The 12,988-nt window shown below is 45.9% G+C and overlaps 1 protein-coding gene across 1 annotated transcript in view; it reads right to left on the bottom strand.

Annotated features, from left to right (window-relative positions):
* Positions 1 to 5,188: 5,188 nt before the first annotated feature.
* The window catches only part of poc1a (POC1 centriolar protein A), a 102,257-nt gene continuing 94,457 nt past the window's right edge, over positions 5,189 to 12,988 (bottom strand). The window contains exon 11 of the mRNA XM_079597507.1: positions 5,189 to 5,515. Coding sequence (XP_079453633.1) covers positions 5,375 to 5,515 — 141 coding nt within the window. The 3' untranslated portion in view covers positions 5,189 to 5,374. The remainder of the gene's footprint in view (positions 5,516 to 12,988) is intronic.

The raw sequence follows: 12,988 nt of genomic DNA, 5'->3' as shown, positions 1-12,988 counted from the left end.
CTTGCTTGCTTAACAACCAGCTTTTTATTAGGCACGAGAAGGTGCGAGAATCTGCACATAGGATATGCTCAGTGGGAAGGGTATTCCACTGCCTCATGGCCACACATGAGAAGGAGGAACTCCCAAATTTAGTTTTACGTTGTGGGAAGCTACATTCCCCCCTTGTGACACATGGAATTAATACAGCTGAGTATCGTCGGCATAACAGTGAAAGCTAATTCCATGTTTCCTAATGATATCTCCTAATGGTAGCATGTACAGAGTGAACAGCAGCGGTCCTAGTACTGAGCCTTGTGGTACGCCATACTGAACTTGTGATTGATAAGACATCTCTTTGTTTACTGCTACAAACTGATAACGGTCAGATAAGTATGATTTAAACCATGCTAGTGCAATTCCACTAATGCCAACATAATGTTCGAGTCTATTTAAAAGGATGTTGTGGTCAATGGTGTCAAATGCAGCACTAAGATCCAGTAATACTAATAGAGAGATACAACCACGATCGGATGATAAGCGCAAATCATGTGTGACTCTGACGAGAGCTGTCTCGGTACTATGGTACGGTCTAAATCCGGACTGAAAATCCTCAGATATCATTTCTTTCAAGAAAGGAACACAGTTGTGAGGATACTGCTTTTTCTAATATCTTTGACAGAAATGGCAGATTAGAGATCGGCCTGTAATTGACTAGTTTTGTAGGATCAAGTTGCTGTTTTTTAACAAGCGGTTTAATCATAGCTAGCTTAAAGGTTTTTGGTACGTATCCTAGAGACAAAGATGAATTAATGATATTAAGAAGAGGATCTATGACATCTGGAAGCATCTCTTTCAGCAGCTTAGTCGGTATAGGGTCTAACATGCACGTTGTGGATTTAGATGATTTGACGAGTTTGCTAAATTCTTCCTCTCCTATAGCAACGAATGAATCAAATTTTCCCTCAGGGAGACTACAATGCACTTCCTGATGCGATACTGTATTAGACGGTTGCATAGTTATAATTTTGTCCCTGATATTATCGATCTTATAAGTGAAGAAGTTCATAAAGTCATTACTGCTGTGTTGCTTGGAAACTTCTGGGCTTGAAGCTTTCTTTTTCGTTAGTTTAGCCACTGTTTCAAATAAATACCTAGGATTATGTTTATTTTCTTCTAATAGGGTTGAAAAATAAGCAGATCTAGCAGCTTTTAAAGCCTCTCTGTAAGCAATCGAGCTCTCCTTCCATGAAATCCGAAACACCTCTAGTTTTGTTTTCTTCCAGTTGCGTTCCATTTTTCTGGCTGCTCTCTTAAGGGCCTGAGTGTGTGTGTGTGTGAGTGTGTGTGTGTGAGTGTGAGTGTGCTCGTTGTGCCACGGCGCTGGACTATGTTCTTTAATCTTCTTTAAGCGCAGCGGAGCAACTGTGTCTAAAGTTCTGGAAAAGAGAGAGTTAAAAGTTTCTGTTGCAATATCAAGTTCTTCTAAGCTATCCGGGATGCTGAGATGATGAAACTGATCAGGAAGATTATTGATAAAGCAATAATCACACACACACACACACACTGCCCCTATCCCTAAACCTGCCCATCACACACACACACACACACACACACACACTGCCCCTATCCCTAAACCTGCCCATCACACACACACACACACACACTGAACCAGCGTAGAGTCAGTGCCATGTGTAATTAACAACCTGATGTCGTTATCTGGAAGTGTGAGGCTCGGTCCCGTCCGGCACAGACTCGAGCCCCAGACAGGAAGGAAAAGAGAGTGTGTGTGTGTGTGTGTGTGTGTGTGTGTGTGTGTGTGTGTGTGAGTGTGTGTGTGAGTGTGTGTGTGTGTGTCCACCAGCTTTAGTGAGTCTGTTCTCAGCTCAGCTGAACTACAGAGAGGAGAACATCACGGCTAACACACACACTCAGTCTGGCGGGTTGATTTCTTGTGAAATGATCAGCTGTGTTGAGGATTGCGGTAACACTTTACACAAAGGGTCATTAGTTAACATTAGTTGAGTACCTTAGATGACATGATGAACTAAGAGTAAACAATACTTCTACAGCATTTATTCATCTTAGTTCTGAGTTCAGAACTCAGCTGCCAGACTTTTAACAGGTACTAAAAAGAGAGAGCATATTACTCCGGTATTAATGAAACTACATTGGTTACCGATACGATATAGAATCCATTACAAAGCGTTATTGTATGTTTTTAAGTCTCTGCATGGCCTAGCACCAGAGTATGTTACTGATTTAATCAGTCGCTGTCAATCTAGTAGATCGCTGCGTTCAAATGATCAGTTGCTCCTCGTGGTTCCACGATCTCGTTTGAAATGTAAAGGTGATCGAGCTTTCTCTGTTGCAGCTCCGAGGCTCTGGAATGACCTTCCTCTTTCTGTAAAATCTTCTCCTTCTTTGGGAGTTTTTCAGAGTGCGCTTAAAACATATTTGTTTTCTCAAGCATATGAAAATGCTTTGTAAACTGTGTATGTTTGCATTGTTTTTATGTCTTGTTTTTATTTATCTCTTTTATATTTTGGTTCCACTTGTGGTGTTGAAAGTGCTCTATAAATAAAGTTGAGTTGAGTTGAGTTAATATTAATTTCAACATTCAACAATAATATGTTATTAAAATCAAAGGTTGTATATGTTAACATTAGTTAATGCGCTGTGAACATGAACTAACAATGAACAGCTGGATTTTTATTAACATACATTAACAAAGATTGATAAATACTAACAAATGTTCCCTTACGAGAACGGTCGCTTCGTATTGCGCAGCAACACACAGCGGGAAACTCATGTCCTCATCACTGCAGCTGCTCAGATAGACAGCGAGAGACTGGCTCACCCATTGGCTGCGCTGCAGCAACTGCACATCCAATGGCGAAGGCGCCTCTAACGTATGAGCCAATCAGCTAACAGCGCGCCGACACACGTCAGAGCCCGCCAACAGGGCGTGGCAGAGCCTATAAAATGAGCCCGAATCCATCATTATAGCAGTAATGAAGCGACTCCGTCTCCGTCACGCGTGCTCCTGTGGGCTCCGGACACTTTTGTGAAGTTGGGTTGAATACATATTATGCATATATACATATATTTGTATTCTGGCTTGTTTCGTGTACTCAGGGGTCCTGAGTTTCATGTTCGGCCAGTTACTTATGTGCAGAGTTTTACATGGCGTCCCCACTGCCTAAAGCTACGCAATACGAAGTGAGCGTTCGAAAGGGAACTACTCAGTTGCTATCGTAACCTTTGTTCCCTGAGATAGGGAACGAGTATTGTGTAGCCTGCCGCACTGTAGTGACATGGCAAGTTTGTTGCTTCAGTCGATATAATCCTGCTATAATGATGGATTCGGGCTCATTTTATAGGCTCTGCCACGCCCTGTTGGCGGGCTCTGACGTGTGTCGGTGCGCTGTTAGCTGATTGGCTCATACGTTAGAGGCGCCTTCGCCATTGGATGTGCAGTTGCTGCAGCGCAGCCAATGGGTGAGCCAGTCTCTCAGTGTCTATCTGTGCAGCTGCAGTGATGAGGACATGAGTTTCCCGCTGTCTATAGCTCTCAGGGAACTGAGGTTATGATAGAAACCGAGTAGTTTTGTTCTTTGTTAGTTCATGTTAGTTAATACATTAACTAATGTTATCTAATGAACCTTACTGTAAAGTGTAACCAAGATTATAAAAAAGTACAGTATATATTAAAGAAGACACTACATTGAAACAGAACAGTTGCTGCACACTCGTCACGAGCTCCGGACACCAATATAACGGCTGTTGTCAGACAGGTTTCCTGAACGCTCCCGAAAGCCCGTCCCCACACTCGCGCTATTGGCTGAGTCACTGTGGCGGAGTCGCCGTATTTACATGATTCAGGGAAACCAACCAATGAATGAACAGACATGACTGTAAAGCACAGCCCTGACACTACATAATACAACATTACACATTAGCTAACACTATTTTACTGTAATATACAGAAAGAAGAACACAGTAAGCACCACGTGTTAAATAAACACATTTACTGGTATTTTAATGGACAAAAATAAAACAAAGTGTTTAGTTACAAATGAGACAGTAAGACTCAAAATAGCAAACGTGAAACAGAAAATGGCAGTTCGAAAGTTCAGGACAAACATGCCGTTCGGATAATGCAAGTACAGGAAGAAGCTTTGTGTTTGATTTCTCTTCTCAGATTTCAGTTTCAGTTTGTGGTCTAGAGGATGAGTTACAGTCGAGCCGAGGCTTATTCCACACTCAGCACACACACACACACACACACACACACACACACACACACACACACACACACACACACACACTGCTGTTCAACACACACTCAGCACACACACACTGCTGCTCAACACACACACTCACTCACACACACACACACTGCTGTTCAACACACAATCCTCCATCTCTCACACACACACACACACACACACACACACTGCTGTTCAACACAAACACTCACTCACACACACACACACACACACACACACACACACACACACACACACACACACACACACTGCTGCTCAATACACACACTCACACACACACACTGCTGCTCAACACACACACTCACTCACACACACACACACACACACACACACACACACACACACACACACACACACACACACACACACACACACACACACACTGCTGCTCAACACACACACACTGCTGTTCAACACACACTCAGCACACACACACTGCTGCTCAACACACACACTCACACACACACACACACACACACTGCTGTTCAACACACACTCAGCACACACACACACACACACACACACACACTGCTGTTCAACACACACACACCCTGCTGTTCAACACACACACACACACACACACACACACACACACACACACACACACACACTGCTGTTCAACACACACACACACCCTGCTGTTCAACACACACACACACACACACACACAAACACACACACACACACACACACACACACACTGCTGTTTAACACACACACACTGCTGTTCAACACACACACACACACACACCCTGCTGTTCAACACACACACACACACACACACACACTGCTGTTCAACACACACACACACACTGCTGTTCAACACACACACACACACACACACACACACACACACACACACACACTGCTGTTCAACACACACACACACACACACACACACACACACTGCTGTTCAACACACACACACTCACACACACACACACACACACACACACACACACACACACACACACACACACACACACACACACACACACACACACACACACTGCTGTTTAACACACACACACTCACACACACACACACTGCTGTTTAAACACACACATCTGCCGCCTGTACAGAAGACTGTTCTGATGTGATCGCTGTCATCGCTGTGGATCTGGACGCTGGTCTGAGGTCTGGAGACTCTGAGCTCGATGTCTAGATCCGTTCTGACGCTGGTTCTCCACACACTCCTGCAGTTTGTCCTCGGTCAGAGTCAGACGCTGCTCCAGAATGGCCACCGTCTACAAAACAAGAGCAGGACAGGCATGAGATCCACTGAGTGACCCTTACTACCACATACAACCACTTCTAGTTAATTCATACATGAGAACGGGTTTTTGTGTGTGTGAAAAAGCATAAAGCTAACACTCAGTGGGGTGTAAGAAAGATAGTACAACTTGTAATCTCAGGGATATAGTGTGTGTGGAGAACAGGAGTGGTCCGAGGACTGGTCCCTGAGGAACTCCTGAGGCCGGATGATGTGTTCTGGACTCCTCATACTGGTGTAACCAATAACCATATATCCGTATGGAACACTGATCGGTACGATGTATTAATGCAACACATACAAATCAATATATATATTTTTAAGGTGCCCCTTTATTTTGGCATCTCTGCCGACTGTTCTACACATTAAAGCCAAAACACATGTTCTCTTTTAAACTGAACATTGTGAAACCAGCAAACTCATCACCTTTCCATTCTGACACTGAAATAAGCTGTTCATGCACTGGTGTGGAGGCGGCCATCGCTGTGACATCATACCGTGGAGAAGCACAGTGTGTGTGTGTGTGTACGTGTGTGTGTGTGTGTTTTTCTGCAGATGGTTCCAATAAATGAGGAGGAAACCTATAGCATGTTTTCATAGTACAATAATCTCAATGTCAAACAAGCAAAATCAAGGTCATGTCATGAGGAATAACATTTTCCTCATGTCCTGATAAAGTTCTATGCACAGCTGATAGCAAATTATAATAGTGGGTATTTATAATAAAGTCTTAAAGGGCAAGTGGCTCTAAAACGTAAAAAAAAAAAGTGAATCGTTGTTTGAGAAGCTGATGTTTTAAAGTAGCTTCCCAATACTACAGATTATGACAGAATGGAAAAGAAATGGAGTTAAGAACAGAAAGTGGTGAGAGAGTGCGTGAGGCACAGACAGTGCGACTCGAGCGTGGGAGGGAGTTATGATCCTCGTCACAGGAATGCATGAATGGAATCTATTTCGGCCCCTAACAGATGTGCTGTTCTCCTCGCACACAAACCCTGATTATGCGGAGGAACACAAGTCAAGTTCGTGAGGCAGAAACACCACGTCCTCTGTGTGTGTCAGAAGCAGACCGAGATGAGGAACGAGAGTGTGTGAGTGAAGAATACACACATTAATGTGCTGAGGGGGCGGGGCTAAAAGTGCCAGCATTCACAACAACACATGAGCGGTTCCTCAAAACCAGCTCACGCGAGATCACTCTCACTAACACTCTCACTCACACACTCTCACACTCACTCTCACTAACACACTCTCACTAACACTCTCACACACACTCTCACTCACACACTCTCACACTCTCACTCACACACTCTCACTCACACACTCTCACTAACACTCTCACTGACACTCTCACTGACACTCTCACTCTCACTGACACTCTCACTCTCACTGACACTCTCACTGACACTCTCACTCTCACTCTCACTGACACTCTCACTGACACTCTCACACTCTCACTCACACACTCTCACTCACACACTCTCACTAACACTCTCACTAACACTCTCACTTACACACTCTCACTGACACAGACACTCTCACTAACACTCTCACACTCACTCTCACTGACACTCTCACTAACACTATCACTCACACACTCTCACACTCACTCTCACTGACACTCTCACTCTCACACTCACTCTCACTGACACTCACTCTCACTCTCACTCTCACACTCAGTCTCACTCTCACTGACACTCTCACTCTCACTCTCACACTCACTGACACTCTCACTGACACTCTCACTAACACTCTCACTCTCACACTCACTCTCACTCTCACACTCACTCTCACTCTCACACTCACTCTCACTGACACTCTCACACTCACTCTCACTGACACTCTCACTCTCACTGACACTCTCACTGACACTCTCACTGACACTCACTCTCGCACTCACTCTCACTGACACTCTCACACTCACTCTCACTCTCACACTCACTGACACTCTCACTCTCACACTCACTCTCACTCTCACACTCACTGACACTCTCATTCTCACTCTCACTAACACTGACACTCACTCTCGCACTCACTCTCACTGACACTCTCACACTCACTCTCACACTCACTGACACTCTCACTCTCACTCTCACACTCACTGACACTCTCACTGACACTCTCACTGACACTCTCACTCTCACACTCACTCTCACTCTCACTCTCACACTCACTGACACTCTCACTCTCACTGACACTCTCACTCTCACTGACACTCTCACTCTCACACTCACTGACACTCTCACTCTCACACTCACTCTCACTCTCACTAACACTGACACTCACTCTCGCACTCACTTTCACTGACACTCTCACACTCACTCTCACTCTCACACTCACTGACACTCTCACTCTCACTCTCACACTCACTGACACTCTCACTGACACTCTCACTGACACTCTCACTAACACTCTCACTCTCACTGACACTCTCACTCTCACTGACACTCTCACTAACACTCTCACTCTCACTGACACTCTCACTCTCACTGACACTCTCACACACACTCTCACTCTCACTGACACTCTCACTCTCACACACACTCTCACTAACACTCTCACTGACACTCTCACTCTCACTCTCACACTCACTCTCACACACACTCTCACTCTCACTGACACTCTCACACTCACTCTCACTCTCACTGACACTCTCACACTCACTCTCACTCTCACTGACACTCTCACTCTCACACTCACTCTCACACTCACTCTCACTCTCACTGACACTCTCACACTCACTCTCACACTCACTCTCACTCTCACTGACACTCTCACACTCACTCTCACACACACTCTCACTCTCACTGACACTCACTAACACTCTCACTCTCACTGACACTCTCACTCTCACTAACACTCTCACTCTCACTGACACTCTCACTGACACTCTCACTCTCACTGACACTCTCACTGACACTCACTAACACTCTCACTCTCACTGACACTCTCACTCTCACTAACACTCTCACTCTCACTGACACTCTCACTGACACTCTCACTCTCACTGACACTCTCACTAACACTCTCACTCTCACTGACACTCACTCTCAGTTAGTGAGACTCTCACTGACACTCTCACTCTCACTGACACTCTCACTGACACTCTCACTCTCACTGACACTCTCACTAACACTCTCACTGACACTCTCACTGACACTCTCACTGTCACTCTCACTGACACTCTCACTAACACTCTCACTGACACTCTCACTGACACTCTCACTGACACTCTCACTGACACTCTCACTCTCACTGACACTCTCACTGACACTCTCACTCTCACTGTCACTCTCACTAACACTCTCACTGACACTCTCACTCTCACAGACACTCTCACTGACACTCTCACTAACACTCTCACTCTCACTGACACTCTCACTCTCACTAACACTCTCACTCTCACTGACACTCTCACACACACTCTCACTCTCACACACACTCTCACTAACACTCTCACTGACACTCTCACTCTCACTGACACTCTCACTCTCACACACACTCTCACTAACACTCTCACTGACACTCTCACTCTCACTGACACTCTCACTGACACTCTCACTCTCACACTCACTCTCACACACACTCTCACTCTCACTGACACTCTCACTCTCACTAACACTGTCACTAACACTCTCACTGACACTGTCACTAACACTCTCACTCTCACTGACACTGACACTGTCACTAACACTCTCACTGACACTGTCACTAACACTCTCACTGACACTCTCACTCTCACTGACACTCACTCTCACTGACACTCTCACTCTCACTGACACTCTCACTCTCACTGACACTCTCACTGACACTCTCACTAACACTCTCACTGACACTCTCACTCTCACTGACACTCTCACTCTCACACTCACTCTCACTGACACTCTCACTGACACTCTCACTCTCACACTCACTCTCACTGACACTCTCACTGACACTCTCACTCTCACTGACACTCTCACTCTCACTGACACTCTCACTGACACTCTCACTCTCACTGACACTCACTCTCACTGACACTCTCACTGACACTCTCACTCTCACTGACACTCACTCTCACTGACACTCACTCTCACTGACACTCTCACACTCACTGACACTTTCACTCTCACTGACACTTTCACTCTCACTCTCACTGACACTCTCACTGACACTCTCACTCTCACTGACACTCACTCTCACTGACACTCTCACTGACACTCTCACTCTCACTGACACTCACTCTCACTGACACTCTCACTCTCACTGACACTCTCACTCTCACTGACACTCTCACACTCACTGACACTTTCACTCTCACTGACACTCTCACTCTCACTGACACTCTCACTCTCACTGACACTCTCACTGACACTCTCACTCTCACTGACACTCTCACTGACACTCTCACTCTCACTCTCACTGACACTCTCACTCTCACACTCACTGACACTCTCACTCTCACTGACACTCTCACTCTCACTGACACTCTCACTCTCACTCTCACTGACACTCTCACTCTCACACTCACTGACACTTTCACTCTCACTCTCACTGACACTCTCACTCTCACTCTCACTCTCACTGACACTCTCACTCTCACACTCACTGACACTTTCACTCTCACTCTCACTGACACTCTCACTCTCACTCTCACTCTCACTGACACTCTCACTCTCACACTCACTGACACTCTCACTCTCACTGACTACGTTTACAAGCTGTTAAAATTCGGGTTATGGTCGGGTTAAGGTCACTATTCGGGTTTCTGAAACATTCGGGATAACCCGTTTACATGCGTGAGATAGCGATAGTCTTTGTTTGCGCTTTGGCGCTGGTACTGATCCACCAGCAGCACTGACACTACTGTGCCTCATGGTCTTTATTAATAGAAGGAGAGAAATTGAGCAAGAGATGGGAAATGTAGCTGGAGCTGTGCCACACATATAAAGAAATTGGTCTCCTCCTCGCTCCAGAAGTGCGGTGCTGCGTCTCGCCATGTTAACCTCGACTTGTTTACTTCCGCTATACTGCACGCGGGGGTTTTTATGCGCCGTCTCTACTCAAAAGACCAAGATTCCTTGCGAATAGAACATGCGCAGAACACACATTTTGATGGGGATATGCCGAAACGCGTTTACAAGACCAAATATTCGGGTTAGAAAAGGGGTACCCCAGGTATAATATCCCGGTTTTTAAAAACCGGGATATGAGCATATCCGGGTTTTTGCCGGTGTTTACATGGCCGTGCGCGACCGGGTTATTGCTAATATCCACGGTTTTGAACGGGTTATTGGCTGCATGTAAACGTAGTCAATGACACTCTCACTCTCACACTATATGATATTTTTGCCATATCGCCCACCCCTATCTGAGAGGATATTACATTACAGAGAACTAATGTCACATATTAAATATGGCAATCATTTTAATCTTAAATATTCTTTAATCAGATAAAAAACTAAATATTAGGTCCATGACACAGTAACGAAACATTTACATACTCTTACACACAGCCACATCCATAAACCAGTTCTGAAGAATTTCTGGTGTGTCTGGGACTGGCACTGGAACGGGAAAGGCTGTCCTCAAACTGGCCACACACACACACACACACACACACACACACACACACACACACACACACACACACTCAGAGCACAGAATCGTCTAGAATAACAAACACTGGGATGATGTGTCAGTCAGACTGGCAGATGAAGTATGATTCACTCCATAGATCGTGTTCACTCAACCCTGTGTGTGTGTGTGTGTGTGTGTGTGTGTGTGTGTGTGTGTGTGTGTGTGTGTGTGCTGATCTCAGACCTGTGTGTGTTTGCTGATCTCAGACCTGTGTGTGTGTGTGTGTGTGTGCTGATTTCAGACCTGTGTGTGTGTGCTGATCTCAGACCTGTGTGTGTGTGTGTGTGTGCTGATTTCAGACCTGTGTGTGTGTGTGTGTGTGCTGATTTCAGACCTGTGTGTGTGTGCTGATCTCAGACCTGTGTGTGTGTGTGTGTGTGTGTGTGTGCTGATTTCAGACCTGTGTGTGTGTGCTGATCTCAGACCTGTGTGTGTGTGTGTGTGTGTGTGTGTGTGCTGATTTCAGACCTGTGTGTGTTTGCTGATCTCAGACCTGTGTGTGTGTGTGTGCTGATCTCAGACCTGTGTGTGTGTGTGTGCTGATCTCAGACCTGTGTGTGTGTGTGTGTGTGTGTGCTGATTTCAGACCTGTGTGTGTTTGCTGATCTCAGACCTGTGTGTGTGTGTGTGTGTGTGCTGATTTCAGACCTGTGTGTGTGTGTGCTGATCTCAGACCTGTGTGTGTGTGTGTGTGTGCTGATTTCAGACCTGTGTGTGTGTGCTGATCTCAGACCTGTGTGTGTGTGTGTGCTGATCTCAGACCTGTGTGTGTGTGTGCTGATCTCAGACCTGTGTGTGTGTGTGTGTGTGTGCTGATCTCAGACCTGTGTGTGTGTGTGTGCTGATCTCAGACCTGTGTGTGTGTGTGTGTGCTGATTTCAGACCTGTGTGTGTTTGCTGATCTCAGACCTGTGTGTGTGTGTGCTGATCTCAGACCTGTGTGTGTGTGTGTGCTGATCTCAGACCTGTGTGTGTGTGTGTGCTGATCTCAGACCTGTGTGTGTGTCTGTGTGTGTGTGTGTGTGTGTGTGCGCTGATCTCAGACCTGTGTGTGTTTGCTGATCTCAGACCTGTGTGTGTGTGTGCTGATCTCAGACCTGTGTGTGTGTGTGTGCTGATCTCAGACATGTGTGTGTGTGTGTGCTGATCTCAGACCTGTGTGTGTGTGTGTGCTGATCTCAGACCTGTGTGTGTGTGTGCTGATCTCAGACCTGTGTGTGTGTGTGTGCTGATCTCAGACATGTGTGTGTGTGTGTGCTGATCTCAGACCTGTGTGTGTGTGTGTGTGTTTGCTGATCTCAGACCTGTGTGTGTGTGTGTGTGTGCTGATCTCAGACCTGTGTGTGTGTGTGTGCTGATCTCAGACCTGTGTGTGTGTCTGTGTGTGTGTGTGTGTGTGTGTGTGTGTGTGCGCTGATCTCAGACCTGTGTGTGATTGGACAGACTGGATCTAGGTATTGAGCAGCCGAGGACAGCCGGTGTTTAGAGCGACTGCTTCACGAACACATTTCCAGTCAGCAACAGCACCAGTGTTCAGCGCTCCATCACACACACATCCGGCTCACACATCACAACACGCAGAGCGGAGGACATGCTAGTGTCAGGACAGCTGTCGAGATATCATGAGTTTCTATCACTCTTTTACATGTTCGTAGAGTTAGTTTGTGGAGTAAATATATAGGCTATAATCTGTGCTTTTACACAGCCTTTTTAATAATGTGTTTAGCATGCGTTCGGCCAATCAGAGAACACTACCGTCACTGTAGTTCCTATAGCGCTGGTGTAGAGCGACTCTGGAGGAGGAGGAAAGTAGTTCCTAGAACCAAAA

The sequence above is a fragment of the Phoxinus phoxinus genome (assembly GCF_949152265.1).
Source record: "Phoxinus phoxinus genome assembly, chromosome: 22".
Classification (NCBI taxonomy): Eukaryota; Metazoa; Chordata; class Actinopteri; order Cypriniformes; family Leuciscidae; genus Phoxinus; species Phoxinus phoxinus.
Note: the sequence above shows the minus strand (reverse complement) of the source record. Positions and strands in the feature narration are given on the sequence as shown.